The sequence below is a fragment of the Platichthys flesus genome, chromosome 23 (genome assembly GCF_949316205.1).
Source record: "Platichthys flesus chromosome 23, fPlaFle2.1, whole genome shotgun sequence".
NCBI classification, from domain to species: domain Eukaryota; kingdom Metazoa; phylum Chordata; class Actinopteri; order Pleuronectiformes; family Pleuronectidae; genus Platichthys; species Platichthys flesus.
In genome coordinates this window covers 16,500,539-16,516,591 of record NC_084967.1, presented here as the reverse complement: position 1 = coordinate 16,516,591, position 16,053 = coordinate 16,500,539, and the positions used below count along the sequence as shown (strand labels likewise).

The 16,053-nt window shown below is 44.1% G+C and overlaps 1 protein-coding gene across 1 annotated transcript; it reads right to left on the bottom strand.

Moving 5' to 3' along the window:
* Window positions 1–713: 713 nt before the first annotated feature.
* LOC133949182 (NACHT, LRR and PYD domains-containing protein 3-like) lies at window positions 714–15,476 on the bottom strand. The gene is made up of 14 exons (XM_062383382.1): window positions 15,334–15,476; window positions 12,649–13,301; window positions 12,485–12,547; window positions 10,282–12,026; window positions 9,315–9,585; window positions 5,469–5,762; window positions 3,492–4,836; window positions 2,988–3,458; window positions 2,722–2,895; window positions 2,359–2,532; window positions 1,996–2,169; window positions 1,726–1,899; window positions 1,598–1,644; window positions 714–1,294 (listed from the first exon to the last, which is right to left on the bottom strand). Exons 2-14 carry the CDS (start codon window positions 12,929–12,931, stop codon window positions 714–716), a joined length of 5,796 nt encoding a protein of 1,931 aa, XP_062239366.1. The 5' UTR covers window positions 12,932–13,301; window positions 15,334–15,476.
* Between the last annotated feature and the right edge of the window lie 577 nt (window positions 15,477–16,053).

Below are 16,053 nucleotides of genomic sequence, written 5' to 3'. Positions count from 1 at the left end.
TTAAAAGTTCACTCGCCCGATAATCAGCTTCTCCTGCTGTAAATCCAGCTGTAATATCCAGGTCTCATGGATCCCCCCACCCCCCCAACCCGGCTCGGACTCACAATCCAAAACAGATTTTTAAATCACTTGCTCAACTTGCTTATGTATTCAGCTCTCAGGTCCTCAGCATGAATCTGCACTGAGAGGAGCCGCCTGATGAGACATGAAATGAACTGAAATCACATTCAATAATAAACTCAGTGAGTTACTTAGCAAGTTAAGCTTTATTTATTCATTTGGCTTCTTTACAAGACAGAAGGACCTGAGGGCAAATTACTTTTTTACATCATTACAGCACAATTCAGTCGCACAAAGCAAAAAAAGATCATCACTCTTAACTCGGTGCTGCTGGCAATTCACTGGATTCATTCAGTTCATTTAAATTGTTGTTCACGATATGAAAATCAAGTTCTTTATGTCACTGACTGCAGGTCACATGACCTTAAGTGAATTTAACAGGATGGACTGAGGAATCTGTGTTTTCTGTGTTGGACTTTTCTTTATTCTACAATCTGTCCTTGTGAGTTGTGATCAGAGCTTGTCAGTGTCCGAGGCTGAGTTGATGTCGGTGCATGTGAGTCGCTCCCTGTGAAACCTGACGTGAACACGACGCCCTCGGTCGGCTCACTGGAAACAGATCTGCAGAATGAACCCGGCGTGTCAGCGTTCCCTCAGCAGACAGAGAAGTCGATGATGTCTTCCATCTCACACAAAGACACTGACGACCCAGCTTTCACAAATCGATAATTGAACCAAAACCCGAATGCGGGGTACAGAGGCTCCGTGAACGTGGAATTGAACGTGTGGAGATGGATCAGTGCCTCAGAGGTCACTTTGTAGAAGGACAGAATGCCGGCCTGAAAGTCCAGGAAGACCGCCACTCTGTCCGAGGCCGGAGAGAACTGAGGCTGAAGGTGAGTAGTCTTGTTTTCGTGCTTGACAGAGTAGACACCGTTACTCTTACACAGAAGCGTCCAGGAGTGGTGGTTCGAACCAAGACCGCTGAAGTCCCTTCCTTTCCGTATGATTCCTTTGTACGTCACTGCAATGTAAACCTGGCCTTTCCACTTGACCTCCCAGTAACAACGACCAGTCAGTCCAGTGCTGCCCAGCACCTGCAGCCAGCAGTCGAATCTCTCCAGGTGGGGACGGTACGGCTGCTTCTCCTTTACGGCGGCCGCTGTCCTGCAGTTGTCGGAGAGCTGGAGATTTTCCTGAGCCGTGTTTTCATCCAGGACGAGTTCACAGACGTCTGATGGACAAGACAAGAAACAGCAGCAGTTCATCAACACGTCTGATGTGGGAATTCAAAGCAGCAGCTCTACATTTTGTGACATGCGCAGGAGAGGACATAAACCTAATGGACGGGACTAAAAAGTCAAATAACAGATAGATACTTTTTCTGTCATCACACCTTATTCCTGACTGACTGACGTCTTTTTGAGTGTCACGTACATTGTAGCTCTGAATATAATTTTTCAGGAGCTTCCACTTTTCAATTGTAAGTATTGTAAAAATAAAACGTAAAAGTTTAATCCATTGACGGTAAACTTACATTTCTTGAATCCAGGCTTCAGTCTCTGCTCACCACAAAACTCGAGGCTACAGGAAGAAACAGATTCCTGTTCAGATGAGGAATCGTCCGGTTCTGTTCAGTAAGAGTTTGTCACTGTGAGTTCATACGTGAGAGTTTCCAGTGGATAGTTTGGATCCTTCAGTAGAGCGGTCAGCACCTTCACCCCCGAGTCTCTGGGATGATTGAAGCTCAGGTCCAACTCTTTCAGGCTGGAGTGGCTGGTCCTCAGGGCCGAGGCCAGGGAGGTGCAGCCTTTCTCAGAGACCATACAGCCTGACAGCCTACACACACACACACACACACACACACACACACACACATAGGAGTGTCAACCAGCTTGTGACGGTCATCACATGATGAAGTGAACGAATCCTCACCTGAGACTCTGTAGGACACAGTTTGGACTCTCCAGTCCAACACAAAGCAGCTTCACTCCTGAATCCTGCAGGTCGTTGTTACTCAGGTCCAGCTCCCTCAGCTTAGACGAGTCGGAGCTGAGAACCGAACCCAGAGCTTCACAGATTTTGTCTGATAGATTGCAGCTACTCAGCCTGAGATGGTTTTCAGATAAAACTGATTAAATAAACAGATAAAACCACATTTTGATTCAGCTGAGGATTGTAGTTTTCTGTCTACTAACACATTCACAGACACACACACACACACACACACACACACACACACAGGAGTGTCAACTAGCTCATGACGGGCATCAGATGATAAAATGAACGAATCCTCACCTGAGACTCTGCAGGACACAGTTTGGACTCTCCAGTCCAACACAAAGCAGCTTCACTCCTGAATTCTTTAGGTTGTTGTAACTCAGGTCCAGCTCCCTCAGCTTACACGAGTCGGAGCTGAGAACCGAACCCAGTTCTTTACAGATTTTGTTCGATAGATTGCAGCTACTCAGCCTGAATAGGTATTGGTCATATCAAACTGATTAAATAACAGATATAAGCTGAGGATTGTAGTTTTCTGTCTACTTACAGTGATTTGTTGGAGGCCTTGTCCGCACTCACATGCACGCACACAAACACAGCACATAGGAGTGTCAACCAGCTTGTGAAGGTCATCAGATGATGAAATTAACGAATCCTCACCTGAGACTCTGCAGGACACAGTTTGGACTCTCCAGTCCAACACAGAGATGGTTCACTCCTGAATCCTGCAGGTCGTTGTCACTCAGGTCCAGCTCCCTCAGCTTAGACGAGTCGGAGCTGAGAACCGAACCCAGTTCTTCACAGATGTTTTCCGATAGACTGCAGCTACTCAGCCTGAGAAGGTATTGGTCAGATAAAACTGATTAAATAAACAGATAAAACCCCATTTTGATGCAGCTGAAGATTGTAGTTTTCTGTCTACTTACAGTGATTTGTTGGAGGCCTTGACCACTGGTATCAGCCTGAGGAGACCTTCCTCTGAAGGACAGTATTTCTTCAATTCAAACACCTCCAGCGTGTCTTCCGATGACAGGAGGATGAAGACCAGTGCCGACCAGTGAGCAGGAGACAGATTGCTTGCAGACAGACTTCCTGAACTCAGGTTCTGTTGGATCTCCTTCACCAAGGCATCGTCTTTCAACTCATTAAGACAGTGGAATAGATTGATGCTCCTCTCTGGGGATGTATTGTCCCTTATCCTCTCCTTGATGGACTGGATCGTGGATTGATGGTCAGTCTGAGGGAACCCTCTGGACGTATTCAGCAGACGCTTTAGAAGATCCTGATTGGTCGGCAGGGAAAGACCCAGGAGGAAGCGTAGGAACAAGTCCAGATGCCCATTTGAACTCAGCGCTTTCTCAATTGCAATCTCGTGGACCTCAGTTATGGGTTTTCTCCTGCATAGCGTACACAGATCTCCCAGTTTCAGCTTCTGCTCCGACAGTACGTTCTTGTTGTTGTTAATGAGTGACATCACAACATGCAGGGCAGCCAGATACTCCTGAAGGGTCAGATGGACAAAGCGGTACATCTTCTCCTTACCGTTGTCCTTCCACTTGTGCACCTCATTAAAGACTTCTGTGAACACTCCAGCGTTCCGTGACACTTTGCGTAAATTAATGCTACTGTCTTTCAGATCTGTCTCGTAGAAGAGGTTGCCCTTCTCCAAACGGTCAAATGCTAGTTTTGCTAAGGACTTGATGTACCTGATGCTCTTTGTTGTGCCACACCTCTCTCCTGTCAGCGTGATTTGATACAGCAGGAATACTGTGTACATCTCCGTCAACGTTGTTGGCAGATCTAAGTTCGAGCTTTTCAAAACCTCCTGCAAAACTGTGGAAGTGATCCAACAGAAAACTGGGATGTGACACATGATGAACAGGCTTCGTGACGCCTTGATGTGGGCGATGATTCTGCTGCCTTGTTCGGGGAATTTCTTCTTGAAGTACTCCACCTTCTGTGGGTCAGTGAATCCTCTCACCACGGTCATTCTTTTGATAAAATCCCGATGGATCTGACTGGCGGCTGCAGGTCGTGTGGTTATCCACACCCGGGCAGAGGGAAGCAGGTTCCCACTGATCAGGGCAGTCAGAAGAACCTCCACTGACATCGACTGTGTCACATCAAAATCAAGTGGCTGAGGTTCACGTCGCGTCAAATCCATCTGAAGGCGGCTTTCATCCAATCCGTCCAACACAAACAGAAGTTTATATTGACTTTTGTTAAAGTCGCAGTTTCCTGACGCCTGTAGTTTAGCAAAGATAAGGTTCAGATGTTCGTCGGTGATGTCTTTGGTTTCCCAGATACTTCGATGAATCAGCTTTGCCAGGCTGAACCTTTCCCCCTTCAGTTGATTCAGTTCACTGAAGCTAAAGGGGAATATCAGATGCACATCTTGATTTTTCCTTCCCTCGGCCCAGTCCAACACAAACTTTTTCACGAGGAACGTTTTGCCAATTCCTGCAACTCCAGTCGTCAGCACTGTGCTTAATGGTTTACCTATGGGACTCTTGAATATGTCACTGGGGTCGATGGGTAGCACCGCTGCCGTCCTGGAGTTCCTGGTCAGCATGATCTCGTGCTGTTCGTTGATGTGCATTTCCCCCCCTTCTGTGATGTACAGCTCTATGAAGATGTCCTTCAGGCACTGCTCTTCTGTCTTCTCGGCCATACCCTCTTGAACACACATGAACCTGCTCTGGAAATGCGTCTGCATCGTGCGTTGAAACGGTTCGATCAGTTTCTCTAGAGGCTGAAGCTCCTGCATCTCCACATCTTCAAGAAACAAAATGACCAAATCACCTGAAGTCACCAGACCGATGGTTGTGATACACTTTAAATCCAGTTTCCTCACATTTCAATGAATTAAGATTCCTGATCCCTGCCTGTAAAGCCAGATCTGACCCCAGGTCTATCAGCACAGTGAGCGTTACTGTGACCTCACAGACTAACTTCTGCACAACAGTCACCAAAAGATCACGGAGAATTGACCCACTGATCCAGATCCTTGAAGCTCAGACTCATGGAGCTTTCACCTGTCACCTTATTTGTGTATCTTTTTACTTTCACTCCTTGCTAAGACCCGGTCTGGATCCAACACTTTGACCCACTAGGCTTCATGTGGCATCCGACCGTCAACTGGATTAGAAACTGACACAGTCAGACTTCTTAGAAAGATCTGCAGAAACATCTTCCTCTGCTCGTCATGTTGGCCTCACAAAGAACATCTTACCTTCAGGTCTGCTGCTGCTGGCTTGACGGCGAGGAAGAGGAGGAGCCGGTGATGGGATCGAGGAAACTCCTGTGTTTTATTACAAAAAACAAGATGTTTTTTTTTACAATTTACAGTTGATATTATATGAAGATTTTGCGTTTTGAAGAATATCTCCTTTCTTTCCATGTGTTACCTTTTAGTTCTGAGCTCCTGTCTGACAGCTTCTGGGCCAGGTCATACATGCTCATCTTCTCTAAAACCATCTTGGCCAGCTCCACGGCGTGATGGGAGTATGTCTGCACCATCAGCGTCACTGTTTCCATCCGGTCCGCCTTCTGCAGCTTGTACCGCGGGATCGGGGTGCAGCCGCTGTAGATCCCCGGCAGCAGCAGGTGCCACTTGAAGGCCTTAAAATCATCACGTACCAGCATCTCCAGGGTTTCCAAGAGCAGTTCCTCACTCGTCACCATCGCTGCTTCCTGAATGGCTCAGACAATCGTTTTCCTCTTTACTAATGGGTTTCACACAGAGTCACAGGAACATTACTGTGTTGAGCAGGAGCTTAATGATGATTGGTCGATATTCACTGTCATTGGGACGTGTTGCCTTCAAACAGATTCTGTCTGTGCTGTGTGAGTGGTGTAGTGCTATCAGGTGGGTTCAGGGGTGATCGTCTTAAATCTCAATCTTTATTCCCTCTTCATCTCGACAGGAACTTCAAGATGCCCCCTTAAAAAAAAAAAAATCAACTTCACCATTATGGAAAATCCAAGGTGGGAAGTAACAAAGTACAAATACTTACTAACATCAAGACAGATTTCAACCTAAATGGACAATAGCACAGAAGATTCCTTGTTATCTCTCAGTGCAGATCACACATACCAGAAGTTCTACAGCGTAAAAAAGTAGAGACACGAGAGAGGAAGTAAAGTATGTTGGGACAGGGTTTTTGTGAAACCAAAGGCCTCCTCATCAGCCTCTTCGGTAGTCAAAAGCCTGAAACCTCATGTTCCTTTGTTCTGGAGAAGACCAGAGCAAAGGAACTCAGTCTCCCAGGATGACTCAGCTTCACACAGAGGTCTGAAAACCAACAGGAGCCACAAGTTTCAACTTCTGCTGCTCACTCTGGGCTCATGACCTGTGAGGTCACCGGGCCAATATAAGGCCAGTTCTCCCCCTCTTCTATCTTTTTCTACAATCCCTCCGAGCGCAGAAGACTGTCCAGCCTCTCTTCCTGCATCGCCGAGGGGAGAAGCCTGGCTGCTCCAGCTCACATCTTCTCTTTCCATCCAACTCTTCGAGAGGAGCACAAAGGTGCAGCTTCCAGCTCATCTCACCGGGGAAACCTCCTCGCAACCCAAGCTCTACCAAACTCCTAGTGGCGACTCGATGTCCTGCAGGAAAACTGAAACCAGCATCTGAGCTGCACAGCTCAACAGAACTATTAGAGCAGGAGCCACACAACCAGCAAGACGACTTCACAGAACTGCGAACTGCACTGCAACTTCCTTTTTCCCCTTTTCACGGACGGGTGACACAACTGGGCTTAATAATTATACTAGGCTAAGCTAGACTGTTTATTCGATTCTGTGTGATGTTTATAAGTTTGATATGTGTTGTTATATTGTGGTTACAAATTATTTGAACGTTAATGTTAGTTATGATCTTCAGTCTTTCTTTGCATTTCACTCACATTGCATATCTCTTCACCTAATTAGCTCTGAAACCCGCTACATGTCGTAAACATTCAAATGGGGGGGGGGGGGGGGGGCACGCGTTATCTTTAGGTTGGCCAGCCACCATTTTGAAAGCATGTTGAGGAAGGTGTTATCTTTTTGGCCAGCCGCCATTTTGGAAGAACGCTGACTCACACAGATGCACACACTCACATACACATCTTTGTTTAATAAGTACACTGTTAGTAATTTGTGTTTTTATACTTTATTATATTTATAATAAAAGTTTTTCTTTCACAAATGTTCAAATTAGCTAACTATCTAAATGGTCATTTTGATTATAGTTATTCATTTAATTGTTAATCAGAGTTCCAAATTTCTAGTTAGTACTTTCATGAGACTTAATCAATAAATTGGCTATCTTTTCCCGTCCTTTGAAGGGTGGTGCCCTGAAGTAACTTTAACCAGTTAAAGTTATGATTTAATATTAATATTTAATATTTTATTTTGATGACCAAATTTATTGAATGCAGGCACACCATTCTATGGTATCACGTTTGATGCATTTTTGCACAACAAGTAAATGTGTGTGGTGTCTCACCTTTTGTTACTATTTAAAGGTCAGAGAAAATCACTTATTCTAATATTGAAAATACAGTTTGTTTTCCTGTCGATTTTTTTAATGAGTTTAAACTGTTGTTTACACCAAGACAATTGCCAGCTCCCGTCAGCCAATTAGAATCATTTCTGTTGTGATATAATCTAACTTTGAAAAATATTGAGGACTTCACAAGACCCGTAATCAAAATTGAAACAAACATTATTAAAAATAACTAAATAACAATATTAAATACAGTTAAAGTCACTTACTGAAGTTTGTTGTTTTCCAGGTGAAACTGAGTTTCTGTCTCCAGCAGCTCGAGCTGGTGGAAATGACCCTGTCTGTTTTTATATCCAGTCAAATGTGAGACTTCTCCTCCTCTGTCAAACTTCTTGTAAGAGTCTTATCAACGTTTGTAAAAACCAGTGCGTCACACATCCAGTAATGAGTCGGAGCAAAGTCCTTGAATGGAAACTACATGACATCAATGCCCAGGTGGGAAATTCTTCTGAGTTATAAACTATTGAGTATCGATCAGATACTTCATCGTTTTCTCTACAGGCCTTGAACGAGGCTGAAGGTTTCCTCCCTCTCACGTCTCCAACATTCTCTCTGCATGACACTGCACTGAACCTGCTCCCGCCCCTTTTCACCAGCTCTTCTCTTACTCCAGACTTTACAGCACCACAGAGCTTAACACCTTCCACTCGGCTTGCTTAGCACCTGAGCCGGACGCCTTTCTACTCGGGCGGTGGGCCCACGCAGCTGCAGCACCCTGCTCATGGGTCGGTGGTTGAAGACCTTTTATTCTGAGCATTGACTGTGGATCTCTTCAAGCTGCAGATAAAATGTTAATCATCCATCAGCACCAACTGCTGATATTCTATATTAATAATCACACACACACACTCTGTCATCTGTGATTCTTCTTCTCTGAGGAAGAATCAATTTGCTCTGAACATCCCACCAAACGCTCTGTGTCGTCCACTGATTGGCTGAGAGACGCTGTGTAGAACCACAAACCATCAACGTGCTGCAGGGCGTTTAAACCAAACAGTTTGTTTACTGCTTCTTTATTTTAATGATGTGATTTAAATACTAAAGTGAATCTATAAAGGAAAAGTTTGACATTTGAGGAACGCAGTTATTAGCGTTTGATAATATCGATGCCAATGGGACTTGGACAGCCACAGCTTGGCTTAGCTTAGCACAAAGACTAGAAACAAAGGGAAACATTAGCCAAACCTCATCTGAAGGCAATAAACGTACCTTCACCTGAAATCATCAATAATTAACGTAATACTGAGAGATTTTAAAACAACAATTATTCCTGAAGGTCAGTTCATCTGTGAGGTGCAGTTTAATTCTGAGGTATTTATACATCTGACTTTATACTTAAAATTAAAGCATGAATCTGCACTGAGGGGAGCCGCCTGATGAGACATTAAATGAACTGAAATCACATTCAATAATAAACTCAGTGAGATAGTTAGCAAGTTAAACTTTATTTATTCATTTGGCTTCTTTACAAGACAGAAGGACCTGAGGGCAAATTACTTTTTTACATCATTACAGCACAATTCAGTCGCACAAAGCAAAAAGTTATCATCACTCTTAACTCGGTGCTGCCGGCAATTCACTGAATTTATTCAATTCATATAAATTCTTGCTCATGATATGAAAATCAAGTTCTTAATGTCAAGATTTAGCGTTTTGAGGATTATCTCTTTGTCTTTCCATGTGTTATCTTTTAGTTCTCAGCTCCTGTCTGACAGTTTCTGGACCAGTTCATTCATGTTCATCTTCCCTAAAACCATCTTGGCCAGCTCCACGGCCTGATGGGAGTATGTCTGCACCATCAGCGTCACTGTTTCCATCCGTTCCGCCTTTTGCAGCTTGTACCACGGGATCTGGGTGAAGTCGCTGTAGATCCCCAGCAGCTGCAGGTGCCACCGGAAGGCCTCAAAATCTTCATTTGTCAGCCTCTCCAGGGTTTCCAAGAGCAGTTTCACAACCATCACCATCGCTGCTTCCTGATTGGATGAGACAATCGTTTTTGACTTTTTTAATGGGTTCAATACAGAGCTTTGTCTTCTAAGTCTTAGAAAAACCAGTGTTTATCTCCAATAGAATAGACATTCTGCAGAAAGGATCAACACAGAGAGTCCTAAGGATCTCAGAGTGAAGATGGAGAACAGTCAAATGCAAAGATCTTATATAGGAGGACTAAGGCCGTCTCTCTGAACCGATCCAGACTGGTTCCGGAGGCGCTGGAAGGAGAGGAATCTAAACTCACACAACTGATTCACATGTGTTTCCTAAGGTGATAAGCAGAAACATACACTCCTTCCTGTGGTGGGTAAACAAGTGGCAAAAGGCCCTGGCAGTTTCAGGTCATAAACAGTTCAGACCATAAAACAGTTTAATTGTGCATGTGGTGTCTCAACTTTGTTAGTATGGTTTACGGCTATTTAAAGGTCAGAGATAATCACTTATTCTAATATTCAAAATACAGTTTGTTTTCCTGTCGAATCTATAATAAGGTTAAGCTGTTGTTTACACCAAGACATTTGCCAGCTCCCTTCAGCCAATTAGAATCATTTCTGTTGTCGTGATATAATCAAACTTTGACAAATAGTGAGGACTTCACAAGACTCGTAATCAAAAGTGAAACAAACAATACTAAAAATAAATAAATAACATTATTAAATACAGTTAAAGTCACTTACTGAAGTTTTCTGTTTTCCTTGAGCAGGAGAAAAATTTCTATCAGACACACTTTCTGAACTCTGGCTCTGCTGGATCTCATTCACCAAGGCATCGTCTTTCAACTCATTAAGACAGTGGAATAGATTGATGCTCCTTTCTGGGGATGTATTTTCCCTTATCCTCTCCTTGATGGACTGGATCGTGGGTTGATGGTCGGTCTGAGGGAACCCTTCGGACGTATTCAACAGACGCTTTAGAAGATCCTGATTGGTCTGAAGGGAAAGACCCAGGAGGAAGCGTAGAAACAAGTCCAGCTGCCCATTTGAACTCAGCGCTTTCTCAATTGCAATCTCGTGGACCTCAGTTATGGGTTTTCTCCTGCATAGCGTACACAGATCTCCCAGTTTCAGCTTCTTCTCCGACAGTACGTTCTTGTTGTCGTTAATGAGTGACATCACAACATGCAGGGCAGCCAGATACTCCTGAAGGGTCAGATGGACAAAGCGGTACATCTTCCTCTTATCGTTGTCCTTCCATTTACGCACCTCTTTAAAGACCTCTGTGAACACTCCAGCATTCTGTGACACTTTGAGTGAATTAATGCCGCTGTCCTTCAGATCTGACTCGTAGAAGAGGTTGCCCTTCTCCAAACGGTTGAATGCTAGTTTTGCTAAGGACTTGATGTACCTGATGCTCTTTGTTGTGCCACACCTCTCTCCTGTCAGCGTGATTTGATATAGCAGGAATTCTGTGTACATCTCCGTCAACGTTGTGGGCAGATCTAAGTTCGCTTTGCTTTTCAAAACATCCTGCAAAACTGTGGAAGTGATCCAGCAGAAAACTGGGATGTGACACATGATGAACAGGCTTCGTGAAGCCTTGATGTGGGCGATGATTCTGCTGCCTTGTACCTCATCGGGGAATTTCTTCTTGAAGTACTCCTCCTTCTGTGGGTCAGTGAATCCTCTCACCACGGTCATTCTTTTGATAAAATCCCGATGGATCTGACTGGCGGCTGCAGGTCGTGTGGTTATCCACACCCGGGCAGAGGGAAGCAGGTTCCCACTGATCAGGGCAGTCAGCAGAACCTCCACTGACATTGACTGTGTCACATCAAAATCAAGTGGCTGAGGTTCACGTCGCATCAAATCCATCTGAAGGCGGCTTTCATCCAATCCGTCCAACACAAACAGAAGTTTATATCGACTGTTGTTAAAGTCGCAGTTTCCTGACGCCTGTAGTTTAGAAAAGATAAGGTTCAGATGTTCGTCGGTGATGTCTCTGGTTTCCCAGATGCTCTCATGAATCAGCTTTGCCAGGCTGAACCGTTTTCCCTTCAGTTGATTCAGTTCACTGAAGCTAAAGGGGAATATCAGATGCACATCTTGATTTTTCCTTCCCTCGACCCAGTCCAACACAAACTTTTTCACGAGGATTGTTTTGCCAATTCCTGCAACTCCAGTCGTCAGCACTGTTCTTAATGGTTTACCTTTGGGACTCTTGAATATGTCACTGGGGTTGATGGGTAGCACCGCTGCCGTCCTGGAGTTCCTGGTCAGCATGATCTCATGCTGTTCGTTGATGCGCATTTCCCCCCCGTCTGTGATGTACAGCTCTATGAAGATGTCCTTCAGGCACTGCTCTTCTGTCTTCTCGGCCATACCCTCTTGAACCCACATGAACCTGCTCCTGAAATGCGTCTGCATCGTACGTTGAAACTGTTCGATCGGTTTCTCTAGAGGCTGAAGCTCGTGCATCGCCACATCTGCAAGAAACAAAATGACCAAATCACCTGAAACTACCAGACAGATGTTCGTGAGACACTTTAAATCCAGTTTCCTCACATTTCAATGAATTAAGATTCCTGACCCCTGCCTGTAAAGCCAGATCTGACCCCTGGTCTATCAGCACAGTGAGCGTTACTGTGACCTCACAGACTAACTTCTGCACAACAGTCATCAAAAGATCACGGAGGGTTTGACCCACTGATCCAGATCCATGAAGCTCAGACTCATGGAGCTTTCACCTGTCACCTTAGTTGTGTATCTTTTTACTTTCACTCTTTGCTATGAGCCGGTCTGGATCCAACACTTTGACCCACTAGGCTTCATTTGGCATCCGACCGTCAACTGGATTAGAAACGGACAAAGTCAGACTTCTTAGAAAGATCTGCAGAAACATCTTCCTCTGCTCGTCATGTTGGCCTCACAAAGAACATCTTACCTTCAGGTCTGCTGCTGCGAGGAAGAAGAGGATCCCACGATGTGATTGAGGAAGCTCCTGTGTCTTATTACAAAAACACAAGATGCCTCTTTTTACAATTTACAGTTGATATTTTATGAAGATTTAGTGTTTTTAAGAATATCTCCTTTCTTTCGACATGTTACCTTTTAGTTCTGAGCTCCTGTCTGACAGCTTCTGGGCCAGGTCATACATGCTCATCTTCCCTAAAACCGTCTCGACCAGCTCCACGGCGTGATGGGAGTATGTCTGCACCATCAGCGTCACTGTTTCCATCCGGTCCGCCTCCTCCAGCTTGTACCGCGGGATCGGGCCGAAGCCGCTGTAGACCTCCGGCTTCTCCTGCTGCAGGTGCCACTTGAAGGCCTTAAAATCATCACGTTCCAGCATCTCCAGGGTTTTCAAAAGCAGATCCTCAACTGTCACCATCGCTGCTTCCTGATTGGCTCAGACAAACGTTTTCCACTTTTCTAATGGGTTCCAGACAGAGTCTTAGCAAAACCAGCATTTATCTCCAATAGTGCTTTTGTTCAATTTTAAATTCAACATGTCCTTGTGGGGATTTTTGATTTGTGGTTCCTCCATGTGATTTCTCTGCAGAGTCACAGGAACATTACAGTGTTTAGCAGGAGCTTAATGATGATTGGTTGATATTCACTGTCATTGTGACGTGTTGCCTTCAAACAGATTCTGTCTGTGCTCTGTGAGTGGTGCTCTGCTACCAGGTGGGTTCATGGGTGATCGTCTCAAATCTCCATCTTTATTCCCTCCTCATCTCGACAGGAACTTCAGGAAGATCCTAAAAAAAGACATCAACTTCAACTTAATTGTCACCATCATGGAAAATCCAAGGTGGGAAGTAACAAAGTAAAACTACTTGGTAACATCAAGATTTCAACCTAAATGGACAATAATACAGAAGATTCCTTGTTATCTCTCAGTGCAGATCACACATACCAGAAGTCCCACAGCGTATAAAGACATATCGAGATGAAAGAGACGAGAGAGAGAGTAAAGCATGTTGGGACAGGGTTTTTGTGAAACCAAAGGCCTCCTCATCAGCCTCTTCGGTAGTCAAAAGCCTGAAACTGCATGTTCCTTTGTTCTGGAGAAGACCAGAGCAAAGGAACTCAGTCTCCCAGGATGACTCAGCTTCACACAGAGGTCTGAAAACCAACAGGAGACACAAGTTTCAACTTCTGCTGCTCACTCTGGGCTCATGACCTGTGAGGTCACCGGGCCAATATAAGGCCAGTTCTCCCCCTCTTCTATCTTTTTCTACAATCCCTCCGAGGGCAGAAGACTGTCCAGCCTCTGTTCCTGCATCGCCGAGGGGAGAAGCCTGGCTGCTCCAGCTCACATCTCCTCTTTCCATCCAACTCTTCGAGAGGAGCACAAAGGTGCAGCTTCCAGCTCATCTCACCAAGGAAACCTCCTCGCAACCCAAGCTCTACCAAACTCCTAGTAGCGACTCTATGTCCTGCAGGAAAACTTCAACCAGCATCTGAGCTGCACAGCTCAACAGAACCATTAGAGCAGGAGCCACACAACCAGCAAGACGACTTCACAGAACTGCGAACTGCACTGCAACTTCCTTTTTCCCCTTTTCACGGACGGGTCACACAACTGGGCTTAATAATTATACTAGGCTAAAGGCCGATTTATAATCTGGTTTACACACGCACCCGTAAACGCAAGACACGCAACACGCCCCTCGCGTGCCCTCTTGCGGCTTGCGTGCGTCCGCCAATTTTTCTAACTTTACGACAAAGCGACGCGAGCCTCGCGCAGCCGGCAAGGCTTGTGGTTGGTCTGCTTACTACATCCCGTCCGGAGTCTAGTTTCCGGTTTCATGCCCCACAATACGCGGAAATCACGGAAGATTTAGAAGAACGAATATGGACCAAATAGAAGAGCACTTGGCAGAAGATATCCGAAAGTATGACCACTTGTATAACCCCTCACTGACTGGCCGATTGGTCCGCCAGAAATAGGCTATGAGGAGCCGGAGTGGCGATGTAAATAAACAGTCGACGAAGAAGAAGACGTCTCTTCTTTGTGTGTTTTGTCTTCGACAAACAACGTTACTCCTCCTAGTGTTTAGTAAGTACACCATTAGTAATATGTGTTTTTATGCTTTATCATATTCATAATAATTGTGTTTTTTTCACAAATGTTTTTTCCTTAATGTTGCATAAGTGAACTTTGCCAACCTCTACACTGTCAAGAACTCCATATCCTTCAACTTAGCTAAATATCTAAATGGTAATTTTGATGATAGTTTTATTTTTTTTATTTAATTGTTAATCAGAGTTCAAAAGCTGTAGTTATTACTTTTATGAGACTTATTCAATAAATTGGCTGATTTTTCCCTTCCTTTGAAGGGAGGTGCCCCGAAGTAACTTTAATCAGTTAAAGTTATGATTTAGTATTCATATTTAATATTTTATTTTTATGACCAAATATATTGAATTCCGAAAGGCACACCATCCTATGGTATCACGTTTGATGCATTAATGCACAACAATTAATTGGGTTTGGTGTCTCACCTTTGTTCCTATGGTTAACAGCTATTTAAAGATCAGAGATAATCAGTTATTCTAATATTGAAAATACATTTTGTTTTCCTGTCGATTCTTTAATGAGATTAAACTTTAGTTTACACCAAGACATTGACCAGCTCCCGTCAGCCAATTAGAATCATTTCTGTTGTCGTGATATAATCTAACTTTGACAAATAGTGAGGACTTCACAAGACTCGTAATCAAAGTGAAACAAACATTATTAAAAATAACTAAATAACAATATTAAATACAGTTAAAGTCACTTACTGAAGTTTGCTGTCTCCCATGTGAAACTGAGTTTCTGTCTCCAGCAGCTCGAGCTAGTGGAAATGACCCTGTCTGTTTTTATATCCAGTCAAAAGTGAGACTTTTCCTCGTCGTCCTCCTCTGTCAAACTCAGCGTTTATAAGAACCAGTGCGTCACACTTCCTGTAACAAGTCAGAGCAAAGTCCTCATACCAGCTTTTAACTGAACTACGTGACAACGCCCAGGTGGGAAATTCTTCTGAGTTATAATAATCGTACACACACTCTGTCATCTGTGATTCTGCACAGAACCACAAACCATCAACGTGCTGCAGGGCGTTTAAAACCACACAGTTTGTTTACTACATCTTTATTTGAATGATGTGATTTAAATACTAAAGTGAATCTATAAAGGAAAGGTTTGACATTTGAGGAAACACAGTTATTAGCGTTTGATAAGATCGATGCCACTGGGACTTGGACAGCCACAGCTTAGCTTAGCTTAGCACAAAGACTGGAAACAAAGGGAAACTTTAGCCTAACCTCGTCTGAATTCTATAAAACTACCGGCACCTGAAATCATCAATAATTAACGTTATACTGAGAGATTTTAAAACAACAATTATTCCTGAAGGTCAGTTCATCTCTGAGGTGCAGTTTAATTTTGAGGTATTTATACATCTGACCTTATACTTAAAATTACAGAGCAGAATATCAAACTTTATGATTTTAGTGATCGAA

Bases quoted from the DNA above. Each gene is read 5' to 3' on its own strand.
- LOC133949182 (XM_062383382.1), bottom strand. From the start codon at position 12,931: ATGGTGACAGTTGAGGATCTGCTTTTGAAAACCCTGGAGATGCTGGAA. The intron at 3,459-3,491 runs GCTGAAACTGGG...TACGCTATGCAG, and splicing joins AACGTACTGTCGGAGCAGAA to GAGAAAACCCATAACTGAGG. The intron at 1,900-1,995 runs GTGAGGATTCGT...GTGTGTGTGTAG, and splicing joins TGTGTCCTACAGAGTCTCAG to GCTGTCAGGCTGTATGGTCT.